The sequence below is a fragment of the Cynocephalus volans genome, chromosome 8 (assembly GCF_027409185.1).
Source record: "Cynocephalus volans isolate mCynVol1 chromosome 8, mCynVol1.pri, whole genome shotgun sequence".
NCBI classification, from domain to species: Eukaryota; Metazoa; Chordata; class Mammalia; order Dermoptera; family Cynocephalidae; genus Cynocephalus; species Cynocephalus volans.
In genome coordinates, this window is record NC_084467.1 from 152,425,806 (window position 1) to 152,451,269 (window position 25,464).

The window sequence follows — 25,464 nt, forward strand, 5'->3', positions numbered from 1 at the left end:
ACTATACTGATTACTGGATATCACTACGATAATACTTATATGGCTTTACAAAATGTAAGCCTCTATAATAGGGGGTATATAAATTAAGCTGAAATAAGTGAATGGGATCAAGATGAGGAAACCATTTTTTAAAATTATGTCATGGCTTTGAAAACACTCCATAATTACTACTCTATCAAGAGAAAAATATATTTATGCACAAATAACTGAAAAACCACATATTCTTCTTTACCTTCAACTGAAATTATGTATAAAAAGTACTTCATTAACTTTTCTACTTAATTTCCCATCAGGTTTCCCCCAATTAGATCTACGTAATTTAATAATACCCCAATTACTAAGCTTAAAGACAATCTTTAAAAAATCATGCGGTGAAGCTGCAAGATGGGTACATATAGTCTCCCTAATAAAGTAAATGGTGAAATTTATTTTATAATAAATAATAAAATGTTAAAAAGTCATGTATCAACTTCAGAAATGTGCTTGGTAAAGAAAAAAGTAGATTATTTCTTTCACAAAAAAAAGTTTTATAAGATTTCTTTTAAAGTTTAACTTGGAAAAGAAGATTAGGAACAAGAATAGAGTATTATTTTATAAAATAAAAACCAAAGAAACTACCAAAAGCAATTTTTAAAAAATCCATTGTGAGCAAATTATACATGACTCTTGGAAACTGGGCTGCACTAAAACTTTGTTCAAATTGGCATAGAAGGATCCCCATCACCACTGCCATCTTTTTTTTTTTTTTTTAAAGAAGATAGCCTGAATTCTCAACCTTCCAATTTTTTATGAAGATACTGCTTAACTTGAAAAAAATGTTGCCAGATTGAGAGTAACACCAAAACTCTTTAAGATTCACAATTTGTTCTTAACCTGAAATGTTGCTTTGAAGCTTCACACTCAGACCTTCTTGAAATAATTCTGCAATACATAAATGAGTAACCCCGAACACTTAAAGAAAGTTTGCTAAAATAAAATTGGAATGTTTATTACCTGTTCTACTGGCAGCAATGAAAATCAACAGAAATTGTACTTTTGTCCTTTTCAAATGATCTGCATTAAAATCACATTTTTTCAAATAATTGATATAGGAGATAAAATTCAGTTTTAAAATCCTTAAAACACTTAGGTGTCAAAGGTAGAAATACTAATCTTTTTTTTCCATTAATGAGAAGAAACAGGAGATCCAGTTTAATAAAGACCTGACATTTACAAACTAAGTACTTAACTGATCAAAAGATTAATTAGAACAATTAAAGGTAGAGAATATCATTTGTGCATTTTCAAAGGTTCATTACAGTAGTTATATATCCAGGAAAACCATCAGTTCTCAGATCCAATATCAAATAATGGGATTTGGGCAAATACTCTTAATATCACTTTTATTTAATATGCATTACATGCACATAATGCAGGTAAGGAAAAAGTTTATGAATCCATGCATTAAAGACAAGACAGACTGGTACTACTGCCAAACGTGCACCAAGCCAATTAGGATGTTGCTCAAAGTTTGTACTTAATGGTTTCCATGAAGATAAGTGCAGAAGCAGAAATGTGTAGACATCCCAAAGCTTACTCTTCATTTGGTTTCCTGAGCTTTCTTCGCATTCTGTTTTTCTTTTGCCTAAAAATTAAAGAGAGTACATTACAAAGTCTCTAAAGTCTGTTTTAAAACATATTAAAATAAGATTTGCCTAAAAGGGCATTCTCAAGCTAAAAGGTTTGAAATGCATTGTTTCCAAGATTTCTAGAGCATTACATTTTATAACTTGAGACTTGCAGCAAATCACTCCTGGGCAATTATATAGTAATTCTTTGCCTTCAGTAAGAAAGAATCATGTTTGGTTTGCAGTTCTTTCTTATCTGAATTTGAAATGTATTATTATAATTGTAATAATTTAAAAATACATAATTACTCGTTCTATAAAATCAAACTTTCATGAGTATTCCAAAATAATATATACGTATTTAAATATTTCTTCTTCAAAAATCAATGTAAAAAAATCCTATAATAGCATCTGCATATTTGAATAAATGAATTTAACATAACAGTTTGAGTTGAACATATGTCATTAAAGGACTATGTATCCATAGTGTGGACACACCTTACTTATACGACCGAAAAAACGTTTCTACGTATTATTTCATTTGATCCTCATAACACTGACATAACTTAAACACATTAATTCTATTTTATTCCTTAGCAGATGAAGAAGCCGGAGCTCACAGATGTTATCAAAGCTGACCAAAGTCATACAGCTGTACATAGCAAACTGTCAACAGAGGTCAAAGACACATGTTCTATAGCAGTGCTTCTCAATGTACACACCAATGACCTGGGGACCCTGTTAAAATGTGGACTGATTCAGTAAAATGTCTGAGGTTCTACAGTTCTAACAAATTCTCAGGTGATGCCAATTATGCTTGTCCTCAGATGATATTTTTAAAAGCAAGATTTTAGAGTACTAGAATACAATGTTCTTTCCACTATGCCACTTGAATCAGAAAGGAACCAATAAATTAGTCTTTTGCTATTATACAATGTTTTTTTAAAGTTCCTTAAGAAAAAAATAGGGTATTTGGAACAATTATTATCTTTTTTATAATGTATTAGGTAGTATACTTATTATATAACAGTATGATAAAAATTGTGTGCTATGCCTTAGACTTAATATATTAAGAGCAAATAGATTATATGTACCATGTAAAATGATGAAATTAATTGCCTGTATGAACATTTTTACTTAACAAGCATAATTTGTGATTTATATGTATACCGTATCTCATATAAAGTTTTTTGTTTTCATGTAATAAAAATATAATTTGATTTAAGGCATAATATAAAATAAAAGTATGTACTTCTTTCCTTATTAATCTCTAAGTATATTTAACAGAACGTTTAGTAGAATTAACAAGAAATAAATTTACTTTTTTATGATATGAACTTTATAACATAATTAAAAGACTAAAGACAAGTAATATAGAAAGTGTCTATACATTTATTAAATCATATAATTCAGATAAAATTAAAGGATATGCAAAGTAAATTAAAAATAATTGAGCATTTATTGTATACTCTACAGATATGATCTAATTTAATCGTCAAGAATGAGTCTCAATTTACAGATGAGAAATAGAGGCTATAAGTAAATAACTTGACTACATGCACCAGCTAATAAGTAACATATCTGAGATTTAAACTTAAAGTCTGTATTCTGTTCTGCCTTTGTTAAAAAATATAAAATACTATATTTCTAAATAGATGGAAAAACTAAACTATACACCATTAAAAATATTTTCCTTTTACACAGTGTGACAATGAGATATTGAAAATGACTGACTCAAGTCAGATAATTCTGTAATCACAGATATTAATATGCATATTATTGTGATTAACTTAACTATTCTACCTTATTTCTATTAAGGAATAGAAAAAGTAAGTTCTTAAGGTTAGTTACTTATTACCAATTGAATTATAATTTCTTAGTAAAATGAGGTCCAAATTCAATATTGTGAAGTTGCTTTGGATCACCCATAGCAACTGAATCTATGATTTTACATTATGGTAGGTTATTGATGGTTGTTAAAAACTTGGGATAAACAATGATTCAGAATTACATATAAAGGTTGAGATAAAAAATTTAAAAGAATTGTAAGCATACCTGAATAAACAGAGGTTTCACAAATGGAATCTTACTCTAGCTAATTTTATTTTATATTTTAACAAACAGATTTGTTATATGACACAAGAAGTTTTATAATTACATATATTTAGGTTATCTCCTGAGCAGTTTTTATGTAATGTATATTCAATGAACTCATCAGAGTGGAAGCCTGATATAACAACAACACTTGCAATACGTTCATTATAGCCATATGCCCAAGAGAGAGTCCAAGTCTTCACCCTTTGTTTATTATTAAATTAAGCTCAAATACTTATATGCCATCACAGGACGTAGGCAACAGCCTAACAGACTACTCAAAAATCTGACCCTGGATAGGCTTGGCATTCAGCAACTCTGCTTAGAGCAGCCACATCTTTCCTGTTTGGTTCCTTCTACCCCTTTCACACTTTATTCTCTTATCCTATTTTCCCTTAAAAAAAAAAATTCCAATTTAATTCCAATTTAATGATCTTTTTCTAAATTCTACAGGTAATATTTCTTAAACATATTAATACTATTAAGTAATCAACTATCATTAGTAAGGCCTTTACATTGTATGTAATTATAAAATTTAATCTTTATCTATTCTAACATTTTTAAACCTGCTTTATTTTTTAACATTTGCATTTATCAGCAGAAAGTGATATTTTAATATGGTATGATTGTTTTTTTCAAAATAAGATAGAAACATATTGTATTGGTACAGACTAAGCATTTAATTCCAACCACAGATTTAAAATTTTGTGGATGCAAAATTTTAAGGGGCTATGAAGCTATTTAGAAGCTACCCTGTATTTGCCCAGGATATTTAGATGACTTAGTTCTGCCACTAATCAGTATAATACACACAATACAATAAATAAGCACAGTACAATAAATAATTATTTATTCCATTCCAAAATTATATAATGAGTTGCTTAAGAGAAAAGAATATATCTTAATTATGTGTACATCCCCAGACCTTAACAGAGTACCTGGAATATAGTTTCAACTAGATAAATGATTGATGATTAAAAACATTTCAAGAATTCCAACCAAATGATGAGTCTGAATTCCTTCAGAATCGAGAGGAGTAACAGATATTTCATATATACAAGAAATATGTATCTCAATATTGCTTATGCAATATTAATTAAAGAACAGTTTAGAGGAACAGGCAAATTAGACGGTAAATAACTACCTCCCTCAAGAAACAAATGCAAACACAAGAACAGCCTTGAGTTGGTGTTCCACAAACATTAGGTATTCATATACTGCCCCCCTGTGTCCAGAATAATGTGAGTTACAGTTAAGCAAAACTGAAAAGCTTTTTTTCTGTAACTACACACTTAAAAAAAATCTGTCATTAAAATATCAAACAGGAGTGGTCCTTTTCCTAATTTGCATTAAAAATTATCTTCACAGACCAATTTTAAAGAAAAAATTATACATTTAAAATTTGTCTAAGGGTTCTTAATATTTACCTATACTTAAAATCTGATTTTACATGATTTAGCACATTATATAGTTTAATATTTTTAATAAAAAATATTTCTTAGTGTTTCATACAAAGAACACCATGTCTAGGAACTCTGTTAACCAAGCGATTTTGAGAACCACAAGACTCTTGCATTGTTAGTCTAAAACTTAAAAATCAGTTTCCCATCTTGGAATACCCTGAGATTCATGAATAAAAAAATTTATCTGGAAAAGAGAAGATTTAGCAGTTATCCACAATAATTTTTGCATTTAATGCTAAACCTTGGGTCATGTGTTTCAGGTAATAAGGTATACACAAAAAAGGTATTAACTCACATCTCATATTATTTGTAATTTATAATATGAAACTGCTGTGTTGGAATGTATCTTTGCTTTGTAAACTTTAAAATTAATAAGAAAAATATACCTACCATGTATTCTGGTCTTTTTTTAAGTTAATGGTCCAAAATTTTATTTGCCTAGTAGTGTCTTCTCAAAGCATTTTTCAAAATGTGGTACACAGACCAGTTGCATTAGAATCACTTGGGGAATTTATTAAAAGTTCCTTCCCCTGTATCAGAATATCTGGGGAGGGGCCAGGTAACATGTATTTTAAAGAGTATCCAGAGACGTTTACTTTCAGAAACACTGATTTACAGTATAAACTTAAAAACAACAACTACATTTCATTTATTCAACAAATATTTTACTAAATTCCTTATATTGAGGAAAAAAATCTTAGAAATCAGAATTTTTCACTAAGTTATGCTAGTGTTCTCTTAGTGGAAAGGATACTAGATTAGGAATAAGAAAACCTATTTGCTAGTCCAGGCTACCTTTTTCTCCATCAATGTCCATTCTAGTTCTAAATTCTATAATATCAATTCAAATCTTTGCTAAACAGTAAAAAATTATTTCAATTATTAACATTAAAAATCTAGTTTTGGGCCGAGCCCGTGGCGCACTTGGTAGAGTGCGGCGCTGGGAGCGCTGCGACGCTCCCGCCGCGGGTTCGGATCCTATATAGGACTGGCCGGTGCACTCACTGGCTGAGTGCCGGTCACGAAAAGGACAAAAAAAATAAATAAATAAATAAAATCTAGTTTTGCTTAAAGAAAGGATAGGGCTTTACATTTTATTTTAATACAGCACAACCTGAGTTCATGACACTAAGAATTCTGGATGGCTAAAGCAGTGGAGCAATTCTTTATTTATATTTTACAGTATCAGGTTGCATTACTTCCCAGAATACAAAACAATAGGCAAAAGCAAAAGAATAAAAATAAAAAAGCTTTAACAGGGCCGGCCCCGTGGCTCACTCGTGAGAGTGCGGTGCTGGGAGCGCAGCAGCGCTCCCACCGCGGGTTCGGATCCCATATAAGGATGGCCGTGGCTGAGCGTGGTGTGGCTGGTCACAAAAATGACAAAAAAAAAAAATAAATAAAATAAAATAAAATAAAAAAGCTTTAACAAAGTTTACCTCTACTCATGCCAAAAAAGAAAAAAGAAAAAGTTATGTTTTTGGAGAATCTCAAAACCTAATTTAATTATTTGCCAATAAAATACTTACCTTCTCTACTAATGGTATTAACTGCTGGTGTTCTGCTAAAGTTTTTAACAATTCCATAATGAAAGGCAAATAATTATGCTTCCTTCTGATATTTTCAATCTGAAAATAAAACAAATATCAAACCACAGTAATTACATTTCTGCTATAGCAAATAATAGAGACGTTTAAAAGTCCAATCTAAGGTTACTCATGACAATGTAACTTACAAAAGCAAACTTAAGAAGGCCTACATGACAAATTAGCACTGTGCTACTATTCTAAGGTTACTCATGACAATGTAACTTACAAAAGCAAACTTAAGAAGGCCTACATGACAAATTAGCACTGTGCTACTATTCCTATGCAAATCATCAGGCCAAATCTAGTGAGATCACCTTTATTTTATTATCAAGAACAATCTTTGAGATTATTTTTGATCAAAGAGGGTAGACCAAAGGGAAAAATTTGCGCTTTAGTGGAAAACTATGCATTGTCTAAGGAACACCCTCCCAAGTTATGTGATTCTAGCCTTTCATTGCTATTAAGCTATCATACATTGTCTAGTCAATTTTCAACTGACTGCTCTTCTTCCATAGAAAAAAAAGCTTCCATCTTTTGTAAATTCACTTTAACATTCCTTTACTTCATACAAATTTGAGCTCTTTTAACTTTTCCTTTAACCTAGTTGTGACATCTTATGGGTTCCTACAGTTAATTAATTAAGTTAAATCTTAATGTGTTCATTTTATATCCATATGAGAGTCATTTTACCTTTGTTTAAACAAAGCATTTCCAAACAGTGTAAGCAGGCAAAGACTCTGAAAACTTAGTTTGTATTTTATTTTAGGCAGATATTAAAAATTAGTTAATTATATAATAATTCTGCATAAGAATATATATATAATGAGTAGTCTGTAGTTTTTTTAAAATATCATGTGAAGTGAAAAATAACTGTTAAAGCTATCATCCCTTACTTTCCTGTCTTCATCCACCTGGCTCTTCTTTTTTCCTGCCTGAAATACTCTGGAGCCTTCCTTCCCCTACCACTTCCACCTGAAAAAATGGTACCAGTTCAAGGTTCATTTATTTTATTTAACAATCATTTGTTGGCTGTTAAATATGATGCAAAGCATTATGCTGACACTGTAGTGAGCAACAAAAAGAAAAAGTCCTTGCCTTCAACTGAACTTCAAATGAAAAACAATCCTTTTACTACTGTAACACACATGACAAGATGTCAGTTCCACATCCAAAGTCATACAAAATTCAAAGTTCCCTTGACTCTTTACTTCTCTGAAAAAAGCTTATTGGATAAACTGCAAGTGAAGGAGAATGGCATTATTAAAGATAACCTTGCTATTACATTTGACTCTGAATTACATAAATATTTGATATAATTAAATAAAATTAAATCCAAATTTTTTTTTAAAAACCCTAAAAAATTTGAAAGCAAAATCAAGAGAAAAAAATTTAAGTGAATTTAAAACACAGTAATTTAATTGCATATCCAAAATGGGATATGTCCTAAGGAATAAAACAAATTTTAAAAAAAACAACTTTCAGTTGTTATTAACACTACTGGTACTGTTATTCTGAACTAATGTATATATGCATATCTACATGTATAAACATACCTTACATATATACTATACATACATATCATAAAGCAAGTAATTACATTAATCCAGTTAGGAACCAGGATTTTCAGCTTAAGAAAAGAAATGCAAATTCTCAACTACAAGTGTAAAGCCTTTTAATCCTAAATTTGAGTACTAATATGAATTCATATATTTTCTCTTGAAAAATAAAACAAGAAACAAACAATAATGTATTTCTTAGTTCTGAAAACACATAGATACTAATAAGTGGCACTGACCACCCTGAGCTCCCAGATAGTGTTTTCTAAATACCATTTCCCACCAAGAGAACCCAGGGCTTCTTGAAAAACTTTATGATTCCAAGTCTGAAGGAGGAAATGTACAAGATGAGTCAAACATCTTGTTATACTAGAAAGCTAGATCAAAGACTAAGGGGGTTACGTCAAAAAAAAAAAACTTAACAGATAACTTGAAGTGCCTTCCAAAAGCCAAAGATGGGATAATTTGAGCATTAATGAGAATGACCATAAGTATCATATGTTCATAATGATACTTTAAACAAAATTAAAAAGAAGAAACCACTATTTATCTTTGTAGGGCACTGGAGAATCAATACATTATTCTGAAAACTGGTAAATGACGGGAAGAAAAGCAATCAAACATTCAAAATACCCTCATCTCTAAATATACTACTCTATATTAAAACATCTAAGGCATACATTTTTTTAAACATACCTTGTATCTTTTTAATTTCTGTACTTCTTCTTCAATGAGCATTTGATTTCTGGCAACTTCTGACTGAATAGCACTTAACATATTATTACCTTGATCTGTATCCATGGGTTCCTCCTTGGGGGAAGAAAAAGAAATAACATACCCTAATGATTGAGGGTTAAGTCCAGAATATTTTAAAATGATAAACATGGTATAATTATTTTCAAATTTATGCTCTTAATATTGGTAACAGAATACCAGCCTAATAACAGCAATAAAGGATAAAAGCCCTAAATACTATCTCCCATATTTCTATGTTCTATAATACAGTCATGGATCACTTAATGGCAGAGATACATTCTGAGAAACACATCATTAGACAATTCCGTCCTTGTGAGAACATCATAGAGTATACTAACACAAACCTAGGTGGTATAGCCTATTGCTCCTAGGCTACAAACTCCTACAGCATGTTACTGTACTAAATACTGTAGGCAACTGTAACATGATGGTAAGTATTTGTATATCTAAACATATCTAAACAGTAAAAATGAACAGTAAAAATATGGTATTATAATCTTACTGGACAGCTATCATATACGCAGTTCATCATTGACCAAAACATCATTATGCAGTGCATGACTGTACATATGAATTTTTACCTAAAACAACCTATACTGTAGTATACTATATTGCTGTAATCTCCTATTAAGCTATAAAATAAATTTGTTGAAATATACTCAAGAAAATGTGATCAAAGGATTGTAAAAAAGACTTTGTCTATTATTAATTCACTTCTCCAGCCATATGTACTACAGAATGATACTCAATCATAAAGACTAGTAAAGATTACATGTGAATCTAAATGTATCCAATTAACTCTTTGAGAAATACATTCTAATTTGCTTAGTTATATAATGAAATCACAGTAAATAGTTAAAACAGTTCATTGCTAACAATTATTTAGCACTTACCATTTGTCAGTCATTGTTGTAAGTGGTTTACATATATCATCTCATTTAATCCTCATGACAACCTTATCAAGTAAATACTATTATCCTCATGCTTCATAAGAAGACTTGAGGCACAAAGAAATATACTTAAAATTAATTCATACATCCACTAAGTGGCAAAGCCAGCAAATGAATCTAAGCATCCTGAATCCAGAGTGCATTCTCTTAACTTCTACTCCGGACACTTAGTAAATCTATATTTTTTAAAAAGGTAAATACTTTCCCAAGAGAATAACTAAGCTAGAACTTTGTACTTAAAAACATGGCCACAAACCTCTGCAAGTTGTCTTTGTAACTCTGCTATCTTCTGTTCATATATCATTTTTCTGTCAGACACAATGGCCATTAAATTAAATCGAATTTCGCCTTCGCTGTACCTAGAATAAAGTTATTTTAAAGTTTACAATATAATAAAAAATCACAAAACTTTTACTATTGAGATAATCCATTGTGATTACCCCATGATTCCCAGGGGTTAAAAAAAAACTTTATCAGTTGACTAACAATAAAAATTGACATTTTAAAAAAGCTTTCATATATGAAAGATAGAGTACAAATGTAACAAAAAAAAATTAGCTAAATTTCATCAACCACAAATACTTTTCAAATGTTCTAAAATAATGTTAGTGCCATTTAAAACATTTGAAATAACAAATTTTAAATAATGAATATTTTCATCAATTTCTCTACCTTTATAAGAAAAACGGTAACTTGTGTACTGAAGATCTCAGATAAAACAAACTAATACCCCACATATGTTGGGTTAATTATACTGGCACCCTGATAGTAATTAATTATACTCCTTACTATATAATTGTTTTCCAAGTTATGATGTAGTTTCTACTTCTAATTAATAAAATTTTAAAGTTTTATTTATATTTTATGTTATTACATATAATCAAATAACATATTTATATAATATTTTTTAGTATAACATTTACTTACAGCCTGTAGTAAAATTTCTAAATGCTATTTGATTTTTTCACTACTCTGATACCAATGAAACACCTCATAGCATAAGCTTGTTTATGGCAGGGACTGACATTAAAAAAATTATCTTTAACATTACATAAATATATTTAATCAAGATGAAAATATACACAAAATGTAAGCCCATTTTTGCATTAGTTCACCTCCTAGAGTTTCTCACACATAGCTCATTCACTGAAAAAAAATACGGCCCAATTTTAACTATAGTGCTTTGAAATTATGTAAAAATGTTTTATATATATATATTTTTTTAAATTTTATTTTGTCGATATACATTGTGGCTGATTTATGTAAAAATGTTTTAAAAACTCTCCTTGTGGGATTTTCATGTCCCTATTCCTCCCACTAAGTAAAACTAAAAACCCTGAACATAATTTTAAAAAGAGAGAGAGAAAATTCTGAAAGGTTGAGAGAAGGTGGACAAGCTGGAGAACTCAGGGCCCAAGAATGACATGGTGATGAATTCCCTGAGTTCCCTGGGTTCTGCCTCATATATCCCAGGCTTGGACCTGAAGAAATCTGTAACCCAGAAATGCCAACAGGCACAGACATAAAAGCCCCAACAAAAGTCTGCTCTCTCTCTAGCCAAACGTGAAAGGGGCAGCCTCACAAGACAGACAACTTTTAGATAATAATAACTTTACTATAGCCAAACACAACTGAAAAATCTGTGACCCTGATCCCTACCAGCAAAAGTGGAGCAGGGTGCCTAGACTTCCAACCTCACCAGGCTGTAACAAAGCACCTAGAGCTTGGTGTCCAGACAGGCTGAGAAGGGAGCTGGGACTTTCATTCCCGCCAGGTGTTAATGACAACATCCATTTGAGGCATCAAAGAAGACCAAGTGGGAAGCCAAAGCTGTCACTACCGTCCAGTCACAAAGAAGCCTCTCCCACGTCAGTATCAGGGGAGGTCATGTGAAGAGCAATATCGAGGTACTCCTACCCCTCTCAGCCAGAGTGGTATCAATGGACAACCTGTTGAGGGCCAGAACTTCCACCTGTTCCCAGCAATAACAAGAAACCCCTTTCCACCTCAGGTGTCAATAAAGGCAGAGTAAAGAACTTGGAATTCTGCTCCCACTTGGCAGTAATGAGGCAGTGTCCCCAATTTACCTGACAGAGGAGTGCCATGAAAACAAGCTAACACAGAAGCTTTAAATAGATCCAGAGTCTTATAATATCCAGAATGCTATGAAAATCTCAACTTGAATGAAAAAAGACACTTCTTAGATAGTGAGACGGCAGATATTAGAATTATCTGACAAAGATTTTAGGAGAGTCATTGTAAAAATTATTCAATGAGCAATTACAAACATACTGGCAACAAATTAAAAATTAAAATTGTCAGCAAAGAAATAGAAGATATAAAGAAGAAACAAAAAAACAATGGATGGGCTCAACAGCAGAATGAAGGGGGCAGAGGAAAGAATCAGTGAACTCGAAGACAGAACAATAGAAATTACCCAATCTGAACAGAGAGAACAAGAAAATAGACTAAAAAAAAAAAAAAATAGACAAAGTGTCAGGAACCTGTGGATCTAAAACAAAGGACCTAACATTCAAGTCCTTGGAGCCCAGGAAGGGGAGGAGGAAGAGGGTGAGGCTGAAAACTGGTATGGTTTAAATGTTTGTCCCCTCCAACACTCATGTTGAAAGTTAATTCCCAATGCAGCAGTACTGAAAGGCTGAGACTTTCGGAGATGACTGGATCATGATGACTCTACACTCACGAACAGATTAATCCATTCATGGATTAATGGGTTAATGGATTAATGGATTGTCATGAGAATGGTACTAGTAGTGGCTTTATAAGACGAGAAAGAAATCTGAATGAGCAGGAGAACAAGCTCTCAACATGTTATACCCTGTGCTACCTCAGAACTCTGCAGAGTCCTACCAGGAAGAAGGCCCTCACCAGATGCAACACCTCAACCTTGGACTTCCAAGCCTCCAAAACTGTAAGAAATAAATATTGTTTCTTTATAAATTATCCAGTTTCAGTTATTCTGTTACAAGCAAGAGAAAACTGACTAAGACAAGAATATAATGGCTGAAAACTTCCAGAATTTGTTGAGATACAAACCTATAGATTTAAAAAGCTGAGCAAACTCTAAACAGGACAAACCTAAAAAAACATGCACCAAGACACATCATAGTCAAACATCTGAAAACCGACGATGAATAAAAGACCTTGAGAGCAGCATGAGAAAAACACCACCATAACCATAGGGGAAACAATTCAAATGACATTGTATTTATCATCAGAAACCATGGAGGACAGAAGGAAGTGGCCTAAAATTTTTCAAGTGCTCAAGACAAGACAGTCAACCCAGAATTCTATATCCAGTGAAAATATTCCTCAGGAATGAAAGGGAAATCAATATATTTTCAGATGAAGGAAAACTAGGAATCTATTGCTACCAGACCTCTCTAAAAGAATGGCTAATGAAAGTTTTCTAAACAGAAATGAAATGACAAAAGGAGTACTGAAACATTAGGAAGAATAATGAAAAGAATAAAAATATTGGTAAACACAATATATTTTCTTCCTCTAAAAGGTCTCTAAATTATGTTTCATGATTGAAGCAAAAATTATAATACTATCTGATATGGTCCTAACATGTACATAAAGAAATTATTTAAGATAACTATAATACAACAGGGGACAGTAAAAGTATGTAAAGGAAGGTAAGATTTCTACATTTCATTCAAACTGGTAAAATGTGGACACCAGTAGTCTGTAATAAGTTAAGAGAAACTACTAAAAATGCCCTATGAAAAAATACACTCAGAAACACTACAGATAAATAAAAACAGAGTTCTAAAAAGTGTTCAAGTAACTCACAGGAAGGCAAGAAAAAGAAAATAGAAAAACAAAAAACAGAGAAAACAAAGAGAAAAAATTAAATGGCAGAACCAAATCATAACATACAATTTTATTAAATGTACATTTAATTTTATATGTAATTTTTAAAGTCCATTACATTTAGTGTAAATGGTCTAAATAAACAAAATAAAAGAAAGAGATTGGCAGAATGGGTTCAAAAATATGGCTCAATATATGCTGCCTACAAGAAACTGATTTCAAATATATGTAAGTTAAAAAGAAAAGGGTGGAAAAACTATATCATGAATACATTCATCCAAAAAAGTAGGAGAGGCTACATTATTATCAGTTAAACTTCACAGCAAAGAAAATCACTAGAGTCAGAGAGAGACATTACATAATGATAAAAAGATCAATCCACCAAAAAGTAATCACAAATATGCATGCACCAAACAACAGAGCTGGAAAATATATAAAGCAAAAACTAATAAAACTGAAAGGAGAAAAATTCAAAACTGTCCCTTTTTGCAAATGACATGACTGCCTATGTAGAAAATGTCATGGGATGTGGGTGAGTTCAGCAAGTTCAAAGAATGCAAGATAAAGAAATGGGGAAAAAAGTTAATTATAATCAATTGTATTTCTACACACTGGTAATGATCAAATGGAAATACAATACCATTCATAATACCACTCAAAAGAATATGAAGTGTTAAACCTGACAGAACATTTAGAAAAAATAAATTAAAAATAAAGAATATGAAGTGTTTGGGTATAAATCGGACAAAACGTGTACAGGACTTGTATGCTGAAAACTACAAAATGCTGATGAAAGAATCAGAGAATATATAAGTAAATGCAGAGACATACCATGTTCATGAATTGGAAGACTCACATAGGAAAGATACCAATTCTCCTCAAATTGATATAAATGTTTGACACATTTCCTATCAAAATCCCAGCAAGAAATTTTTTAGATATGGAGACTCTACTAAAATTTATTTGAGAAGGCAGAGGAACTATAACAGCTAAAATAATTTTAAAGAAAAGAATAAAGTAGGAGGTATGAGACTACCTGATTTCAAGACTTATGGCTACAGTAATCAAGAGTGTGTAGTAGAAGCAAAGGGACAAACATATAGATCAATGAACAGAATAGTTAGGCTAGAAATAAACCCACACAAATATACCCAATTGTTTTTTTTTACAAAGGTGTAGGAGCAATTCAGAGGAGGAAGGATAGCCTTTTCAACAACTGGTGCTAGAGTAACTGAATATGCATAAGCAAAAAAATGAACATTGACCTAAATGTCACACCATACATGAAAATTTACTCAAAATAAATCACAGACCTAAATATAAAACATTAAATTATGAACCCTTCAGAAAAAAAAACAGGAGAAAATCTCTGGGATCTAGGACCAGGCAAAGAATTCTTAGACTTGACAACAAAACATAATTCATAGTAAGAAATACTGATAAGTTGGACTTCACTGGGATATTGCTCTGTGAGAGACTATGTTGAGAGGATGAGGGGACGGGCTACAGAATGGGAAGAGAATATTTGCAGGCAATGACGTGTCTGATGAAGGACTAGTATCTAGAGTACATAAAGAACTTCAGGGTTCAACAGTCAAAAAACCAAACAATTAATTAGAAATAGGCGAAGGCATGACAAGATTTTCAACATCATTAGTCACCAGAGAAATGCAGACTAAAACCACAATGAAATATCACTACATACCCATCAGAATGGTTAAAATAAAAAATTGTGACAACACCAAATGCTAGCAAGGACACAGAGAAACGAATATTCATACATTGCTGGTAGGAATGTAAAATGGTTCAGCCACTCTGGAAAAGAGTTTGGTGGTTTCTTAAAAAACCAAATATGCATTTACCACACAATCCAGTAATAACACTCCTGGGCATTTATCCCAGAGAAATAAAAACTTCCATTCATCACAAAAAAAAATCTATGTATAAGGTGTATTGCAGCTTTATTCATAATAGCCAAAAATGGAAATAATCCAGATGTCCTTCAATGAGTGAATAGGCAAAAAACTGGTATAACCATACCACAGAATACTACCAATCAATAAGAAAGAGTGAACTATTGATACACTTGACAACCTGAGTGAATCTCCACAGAATTATGCTGAGTGAAAAAGATTAAGGCAAAAAAGTTACATATTATATGATTCTATTTATATAACATTCCTTAAATGACAAAAATTATAGAACTAGGTATTAAGGAATGTGGGGAAGGGAAGGAGAGGTGGCAGGGGAGGGAAGTGGTTGTGGCTATATAATGGCAACATGAGGGATCCTTGTGGTGATTGAATTTTGCCATATATTGACTATATCAATGCCAATATCCTGGCTGTCATATTGTACTATAGTTCTGCAAGATTTACCGTTGCAAGGTAAAGAGTATACGTGATCTCTTTGCATTATTTCTAACAACCAAATATGAATATATAATTTTCTCAAAATTAAAAGTTTAATACAAAAAATCCTCAAAAAATAAAACTGCAAAATATCGTACAAATATCAAACAGTGCAAAACATCTAACTTAACAGAGATCTGCAAGTTTAACTTCTCCAAAGACAAGATTTCATATTACTATGTAAAATTTAGAAATTTTCTGACATAAATTTCCTGAATGCAGTAATCTAATCAAAAGTAGATGTTTAATATACATTGCTAAAATAACAATGAAAGATTTTTTTTAATGTTTAAAAACTGGAACGTTATGCCAATGAGATTAGCTGAGCATTTACTTTTGTATCCTTTTTTCTATGACTGGCCTCACTGCGCTGATCCAATCATCTTGATTGCATGCACCTAGAAAGAAATTTAAAAAGTTAAATAAAAATAAGAAAAATTTAAAAATAAAATAAACAAATAAAAATAAGAAAAAAAAACATTATTTCAAAACATTTCAAAAGTTTGGTCTAAAATATTTCTTTTTACAAATATTTTAGCAAATTCAGGACAGAAAAATCTTTTTAGCATAACTAATAATAATCCTTATTTTCTTGGCAATGGTTAGAGGAAAGAGTGTTATAATTTGCATTGCCATATTATTGTGTCACTTAGTAGGTGCTAAACAAATGTTTAAGAAAATAATAAACTAGGAAGTTATTTAAACTCACAATCTTAGGAGATAAAGATAACCACCTTCATTTACAGATGATGGAACTGAAGGCTGAGATAAACCAGCCCACAAATGAGTGGCAAAATAAAAATTCAATCCTTATTTGTCTGACTCCCCATAAATTATAGCATAGCTAGCAGTTGCATAGCAAAACTGTTCTGTTTTATCTTTTACTTCCTTTATATTGAATGGTTCTAATGAATAAAGAATAGCTGACCAGATAAACAGATAGTAGCCAACAGAGAAAATGCAGAGATGATTAACTACCATATTAGGAAAAACCAGTTTCTACAGAATTGAAAGAACATTCTACTAATTTTCTATGACAGACATATTTTTAAATATAAAGGTAGCATATAAATCTTCATTAGATAAACTTGGTTCAATACACAAGGCACAGTCAAAAAATATAAACAAAATGAACCTACATTTTGATTTTTTTAAATCTGAAAGTATAAAGTTTTAAGAACAGCATACAACACTAGAGTCAACTAAAACAAGTTTTGTTGGACTTCAAACCTAATTTTAAAAAGAAAAAGAAAATGTAATGATATCGAAATTAGGATTTAGAATTCTTTTGTGGGTCTATTTCTTCAGTAATATTTCAGAACTACAGATTATACCCTCAACCTCGATAATCACTTATCATTTTTGCTAAAGGTCAGAGACAAGGTGGGATCAGGACAAATCTATCTTTTGGCACAAAGGATAGTACATTAATGCACTATCTAAACAGAAACTTTGAAGAAAAATATTTTGTAGACTGCTAAACAATGAATTAAAGTTATTCTGAATGATCCAATTTGAAATGAAAATATTTTAACACAAGATGATAAGAAATGCTTGCTTCCCTTATCAATAGGTTAAAAATGACAAGAATAACTTTTTAAGTTAACTAAGAGTAATTTCTAAAAGTTAACTGGAAAACAAAATATAAATTATGTAACTTATGGGTTTAAAAAAAATTTTCACTTAGAAAAAAATATCAAAGGCCTCAACTAAACTTTAGTAATCAACATGTCCTTCCTATGATATTTAATATCATAAAGTACTGAAGAGCTTTAGGCCTTCATGATATTATACTATCACCTACTCACTTTCACCTTTAAAATTTTAGCAGCACTGTGGGGATGAATATCCAGGCTCTTTTCCCTTGTCAAAAGTGAAGTATCGAGAACAGGAACCACATTACCTAAATCAATTGGTCCTTCTCTTAACCCATCTAATTCATATAGTCTTCCATTAACAGGAACATAACTGACAAAGTGAAAAGCATCTTCTTCTTTTGCTGATGTCTTTGCATCAAATTCAAACATTTGCTGTCTACAGTAAAGAAAAAAATAGTGAGAGACAAAGAAACAAACAAAGAAACAGTACTTATTTAACATAAAGTCTCTTTTACCTGGCGAAACTGTTGTGTACTTGTCGAATCACATCTGAATTGCTCAGTGCCAAACCTTTCATCTAAAATAATTTTAACAAGAAGTCTATTAAAACAAGAATTATAACAAATAGGACATTTTTAGTAAAAATTAAAAGATTGTACTCACAGCTGCATCAAAACTTTGTGAAAATTCTTTAAACTCTGATAATGTCTCTCCTAAATGGACATCTTGATGGGTACAGTTCAATAACACACTTACTATGGCTTGAGTGGCACAAGCATTATTAATTACCTACAAAATATAAAAGTTAAGGGATTATCAATTTGTATTTAAAAAAAAGTTTTTAATTGGTGACAATGACCCCCAAAATATGAATTAACAAATTTTTCAAATTTTATTTCATATAGTCTTAGCATAAACTTAATAAACACGCTTAATTTCTATTCTTACCTATTTTCAGAGATTTGCTTCAATTCTGGAATTGAAGATTCGAAGAAAACAAATAAATTGAATGAACTCATAACATTAGTGAAATCCAATCCAGTTAGGGCAACAAGACCAATTTTTCTGTTCTAAAATAGAGCTATTTAAACCAACAGAACTTGTCCTTCCATCCTGTTCACTTCATCCTAAACTCATTTCTACCGATCCAAATTCAACCCATATTTCAGTACCCAGCACAGCTTTAACTCACCTATGTCTTTTAGAGAAATTCTGCAACAAATCGTATTAGTTTCTGCCCTCATTTGAATTCCCACAAAGGGCATTTATTGTCCGCATATTTTTTTGCTCATTCACATACAGTGTTTACAGAACTGTCATCTAGCTGTTACCTGTTAACAAAATATGTGGACCTTACACTCTAGCCAGAGAAGAAAACATTCAGATAACATTTACCATGTGCCAGGTACTTTTCTAGATACTTCACACGCATTAATTCTTTTAATCCTCTAAACAACCTATGAAGAGAAGTAATATTATTATCCTCATTTTACATTTGTCGAAGCTGAGGCACAAAGACGTTACATAACTTGCCCAAGGGCACACAGCTAAAGCAAGAGGCAGGTAGTCTGGCTCTAGAATTTGTGCGCTAGCCATCATGCTAGGCTGGTTCTGTGCATATATGTGGTCTCTTTGAAAAGATTATAAAAAACTTATGGAGAAGGGTTTCTTCCATACTCTCTATAGCACCTAGTGTTGAGATCACAGAGTTGGGAAAGAACCACAGATGATCAGTGTGAACACCAGCAAGACTAACTGCTGAGTTAAATGCTTAAAAAAAAAAAAAAATACAGCTTAATCTTACTACTTTATTTGATTGCTATATCGTAATTAAACACCATTTTCTAATTAACCTAATAATACTACTTGGCTTATAATTTTACACGGTAGTAAATTATCTACTTTTATTCCTGATTTCAGAAAATATTTTTCAATTATTTTCCCTTTTCAATTCTTATAATCCTCTACTTTTTGTGTTGCCAGAGGCTTTCAAGGTCTTATAAATTCTTAAGTTCTTAAATTTTTGACCGAAGTATGTTTGAGAAATTCCTTGAGAAGACTGCATTCTCCATCAGTGAACACTCTCTTATTCCCAATTCTCAACAAATTCAATGATAACAACACCACACTTTTCTAATTCTTCTCTTAAAGCATTTAGTACTCAAAACCGTCTTATAATTGATGAATTAGGTAAAGTAGCAGGAGATCTAGAATACAATTAACATTACGGCTGATTTCTATTAATATATATTTTGATCTAAATCACAGTACTTTTGTAGATTTGAGTGAAATATTTTAATGATTAAAAGACACTTCATAATAAAGATGACTGACTAAAACTTTATAATGTTTAGTGCTTCTTTATTTTGGGCTAAAATTAGCTGGGGATAGGGGTGGTAGAAGTAAAGTTAGGAGAATTTAAAATTTATACTTACTCACACCTTCTTTCGAAATCATGACACATTAAAGATATAATATGTACACAATGCAGGGCTAGATGGTGAGGCAACAGCAGAAAATACTATCAAACATTTCTATGATCTAAAACTTCACATCTATAATCCATCATGTTAGGAATTTTTTAAAAAAGAATTAGAAAAACATTCCTGTAGTTAAGGATACTTCTTTCTTGATGTCAATGATAATTTACACTGTCCATGATATATTATAACTCATTGTCTGTATGTGTGTGTTTGAGTGAAAAATAGTAATTACAATATGCATGTGTATAGAAATGTTTTAAAATGAGTTTTGTGCCAAGTGGTTATGCTATACACAGTACAGAATTACCAAAAACAAAAACCAAAAAACTTAAAAAGTGTAAAAGTGTACAGCCATTCATTCATTAAAATAAGATTTACTGAGCAACTACTATGTGCCAGACATTATGATAAATGCTGGACATACAGCAAACAAGAGATGTTGTCTTTGTCCTCAAGAAACTTGCATAAAAATCACCTTACATCTACTTGAGAGAACTTTAACTCATGTTACAAAAAATCTATTACAGTATAAATTATTTACGTAGTCTCCAATTTTTTAAATCTTTAGCTTATCCTGAGTGTTCTATATACATATTTTTAAATAAAGTAGTAGAGTTCAACAGTAGAAACAAGGCTAGAGAAGGGGTGTCCCAAGTGGGGCTGGCCCACAACCTTAAGAATTTGGTTTGAATTCCTTTGCCAGGGTGTCTACTCTTTAGTTCATCAAGGATCTTCCACTCCCTGTTTCTTACATACAACACAATTCACACATTCACACTGCCAACATGATAATGCAGGCATTTGACTTCATAATCCCTGGACTACAGCATAATTTCTCTCAATAGCTTATACAAAAGAACATGGTAGATGCCCAGAGGAATAATATTAAATCAAGTACTGCATATATAAATTGTAGTCAATCTTCACTGACATAGCTGTAACAATGTAAATTAATAAAATTGCTTTTATTAATAGTCAAGGAAAAAAAGGTTGAGAATATAACTGTGGCTTCCTAAAGGGAAAGTAATACTAAAAAAAAGTACAAGATAAATGCCCTGCTCATGAAGAATTTGGAAAGAAATACATACATGGAAAAGATGAACAACAGAAAACCAAAACAGTAAAAGAAGAAATTATTTTGTTTGTTTGGCAGCTGGTTAGTATGGAGTTCTGGGAAGAAATTATTTTAGACTGGAGTATCAGAGGTTTCTCTATGAATGTGAAATTTTAATAGGGTTTTGAAAGCTTGGTAGGACCTAGAGAACAGAGAAGGAAATTAATTCTAAGAGGTTAGAAGCATTCAGACAAAGGAACAAACTAAGATGATATGTTCAAGAGACAAAGGAGCATACTGGTTTGTATTAGTACGGTTGTAGTCATAGCATGGAGTCATCTGTTACCTTGTAAATCACTGGTCTTGAGGCATTAGGAGTTTACCCTTAGAGTAAGATATTTTTAACAGGGAAATAATATAATAAAAATAGCACTTCTGAAATATCCAGTTTTAAGTCAACTTATAGCAAGAAGTGAAGATACCTAAAAATAGAAATAAGATCAGTTGGGTTGCTATCCTAATGCACGTATGACATAATAAAGGGTGGTAGATTAATAAAGTAAATAAAACCACTACCATACAAATATGCACGTAAGAAATCTAGGAGTCAGGAATATAACTAAAAGTAAAATAAGATTAAAAATAAGGGAATACTAACAACAACCATATGAAACAATTTTGAAAACTTAAGCTGAAACGGAGAAATTCTGAAAAATATATCTTACCAGAACCACTCAAGAAGAAATAAATAGCCTGAACATTAAACCGAAACAGTAGTTAAATATATTCTCACAAAGGAAATACCAGGCCCAGATAGTTTCACAGGCCAATTATACCAAAGTCTAAAGAAATAGATCTTAATTTTACATAAACTCTTAAAGATAATAAAGAAAAGGAAATTCCAACTCATTTCATGAAGCCAACATAATCCTAATACTAAAACTAGTCAAAGCCATTACAAGAAAGGAAAATTAATACACATTTCATTCCTAACTATAGATGCAAAAACGCTAAAAAAAATACTGCTGTATTTAATCTAACAGGGCAGAAAAGGAGAATACATCATGACCAACTGGACTTGTGCCAGGTATGGAAGGATAATTTAATATTAGAAAAATTCATAAGCATAATTCACTGCATTAACCTATTAAAAAGGGGGAAAATAAACATAATAATCTCAATAGAGGCAGAAAAAGCATTTGAAAAAAATTAATATCCTTTTATAATAAACACACTTACTGATTAATAACAGAATGTCCTTACTTGAAAAAGAACATTAGAAAAAAAAAAAAAAGGCCAGAGTAAATATCATACTAAATGGGAAAATGTTAGAAGCACTCCCTTTAAAGTCACAAATTGTTTTACTGGACGTCTGAGCCAGGCAATAAGACTAAAAAAATAAATTAGAGCCAAAAGGATTAGAAAGGAAGAAATAAAACTGTCATGATTTGTAGATGTTATGGTCATTTAAACAGAAACATCCCCCCCAAAAAAACCCAGCAAATTATTAGAGATAACAGAATGGTTTAACAGGATGGCTAAATATAATATTAATACATAAGAGCTAATTACATTTCTTTATACCAGCCGCAAATACCTATAAAATGTGGTTAAAGGAAGACAATTTACAATTACAATAGAGGTATCAAGGAACCAGAAAGAAATCTAACAAAAGATGTTTAAGACATCTACAGAGAAAATTATGCAACGTATTAAAGATATTAAAAAATTTAAATAGAACTACATAGTATGTTTTTACTCAGTATCATGAAAATATAAATTCTCCCCCAATTGGTATATACATTCAATTCTATTCCAGTCAAAATTCCAACAGAATTTTTTATATGACCTGATGATTCTGTAATTTACATGAAGAGCATAGGACCAAAAATAACAAGGATATTTCTGAAATAGAGCAAGGAGGGGAGACATGACCTATTATATATCAGAACTCATAAAGAAGTGAAAGGAATTAAGACAGTGTGATCATGGCAAAGAGACAAATTTATCAGTGAAACAGAGTAAAGTCCAGAAAACACACACACACACACACACCCGGAATTTTGGTGAACAACAGAGGTAGCATGTCAGATAATTAGGGAAGACAACAAATATTCAACAAATGAGGCCAGAAAAAAATGATAATCCATATTGAAACAGATAAAATTGAACCCCTAGTTCATACCATATACCAAAACCCAACTACTGGTGATTAAGAATCAAAAGTAAAAATTTAAATACATAGGTAAATATTTTTTACAACTTCAAACAGATAATGGATTCTTAACAAGATTCAAAAAGCATTTATTCTGGGGCCGGCCTGTGGCTCACTCGGGAGAGTGTGGTGCTGATAACACCAAGGCCATGGGTTCGGATCCCATATAGGGATGGCCGGTTAGCTCACTGACTGAGCGTGGTGCTGACAACACCAAGCCAAGGGTTAAGATCCCCTTACCGGTCATCTTTTTAAAAAAAAAAAAAGCATTTATTCTAAAACACAAAATTCAATTCATTAAAAGACACCTAAAAGAAAATGTAACAATAAGGTGTCAACTTGGAGAGGCAGTGTCAAGATTACATAAGCAACTCTTACAAATCAAAATGAAAAGCACAATTAGCCACATTGAAAAATAACAAACAAGAGAGCTGACTTCAATTTAAACAGTGATAAGGAAGATGTACACCAGTAACATTTTAGAAACAATTGGCTGGCAAAAATTAAAAAGGCTTGACAATGCCATATATTGGAATATGTGGCTTTATAACAACTCTTATACATAAGAGTTGGAATGTAAATTGGAGCAACTACTTCAGAAAACATTACGATATTTCCTTCTAAAGTTGCATATTTACATATTAGATGAAGTAGTCATTCTACTTCTAGGTATATCCCAGGAGAAACTTGCATAAGTAAAATAGGAGACATGTGCAAAAATGTTTATAACAGCACAATCCACAGCAACACGAATGGAAAACCCAAAAGACAATCTGTGGAAAAGTAAACACAGTATGTTCATGTAATTGGTATTACACAACATGCAAAATAAATGAACAATCATGACAAACAACTTACAGATGAATTTTAACTATAATATTTAGTGAAAAAAGTAAGTCTCCAAAAATCACATAGAGCATATTTTTTACCAAGTTAAAATGTTATATACTCACACACACACTATTTTTAGGATTACAAAAAACACATAAAAAGGAAAGCAAGAAAACGATAAACAGAATTCAACATGAGGGTTATGTTGGATGGAGGGAGATAAATTAGGGTTACACAGGACAATGGGTAGGGTAGAAGGAAATAACACAGATAAAGTTTATTTGGATGGTGAGATCTTAGGCATTACTATGTCTCTTAAAATAATCAACTAAATAATCAAATAGATAAAAGGTGGCCAAGAGCAGACCAATCATAAGTGTCATCAATCAAGGCTTGTCATACCATATCCATTCTGCATACCTTAAGAGCAATTTTTTAAAAAGGAAAAAAGAAAAACATAAGTGTTATCATTGATGCCTTCTTCCTCCACTCCCACATCTAATTCACGGCACATTAAAGGTGCTAACTACTTTACCTCCTAAGTATTATTCAAATCTGTTCACATCTATCTCTACTTCCAATCTTTTGTTTACTCTAACTCGGACTTGTACAAAAGCCTCCTGACATCTGCCCTTATCTACTTTTATATCCTATGCTACTTCTCAAATGCAGTCCCCACACTCTAACCAAACTGATCCCTTCTAAGTGAAAACCTGATCATGTCACCCTTCTTAAAACACTTCAGTAACTTTCTATTACTCAGGATACAGACAAAAGTCTCATTCACAGTCTAAAATATGCTGCATGATCTGACCTTTGTCTGCATCTACAGGCTGATAGTTGTTTTCCGATACCTCTTTTCCTTCTTACATAAGATTAGAGTACCCAAATTTTGTCTGAGCCCATGGCCAGCTGGACTGAAAACAACTTTCCTGGTTTCTTTTGCTGCTACTCAAGTTACTGAGTTTTGGCCAAAGAGAAGCAAGTACATGACATGAGCAAATTCTAGAAAATGTC

The 25,464-nt window shown here is 31.6% G+C and overlaps 1 protein-coding gene across 3 annotated transcripts in view; it reads right to left on the reverse strand.

The window, feature by feature from the left end:
* Positions 1-568: 568 nt before the first annotated feature.
* UCHL5 (ubiquitin C-terminal hydrolase L5) overlaps positions 569-25,464 on the reverse strand; it is a 40,636-nt gene continuing 15,740 nt past the window's right edge. Inside the window, exons 1-9 of one of the 3 annotated variants that reach the window (XM_063104359.1) lie at positions 21,748-21,816; positions 18,528-18,653; positions 18,380-18,441; positions 18,170-18,300; positions 16,601-16,664; positions 10,272-10,374; positions 9,006-9,119; positions 6,694-6,792; positions 569-1,624 (exon numbers count right to left, since the gene is read on the reverse strand). In XM_063104359.1, coding sequence (XP_062960429.1) covers positions 1,580-1,624; positions 6,694-6,792; positions 9,006-9,119; positions 10,272-10,374; positions 16,601-16,664; positions 18,170-18,300; positions 18,380-18,441 — 618 coding nt within the window. In that variant the 5' untranslated portion in view covers positions 18,528-18,653; positions 21,748-21,816 and the 3' untranslated portion in view covers positions 569-1,579. Of the gene's footprint in view, positions 1,625-6,693; positions 6,793-9,005; positions 9,120-10,271; positions 10,375-16,600; positions 16,665-18,169; positions 18,301-18,379; positions 18,442-18,527; positions 18,654-21,747; positions 21,817-25,464 lie in introns of those variants that run through there. The other 2 variants (XM_063104358.1, XM_063104357.1) reach the window with 2 other exon arrangements.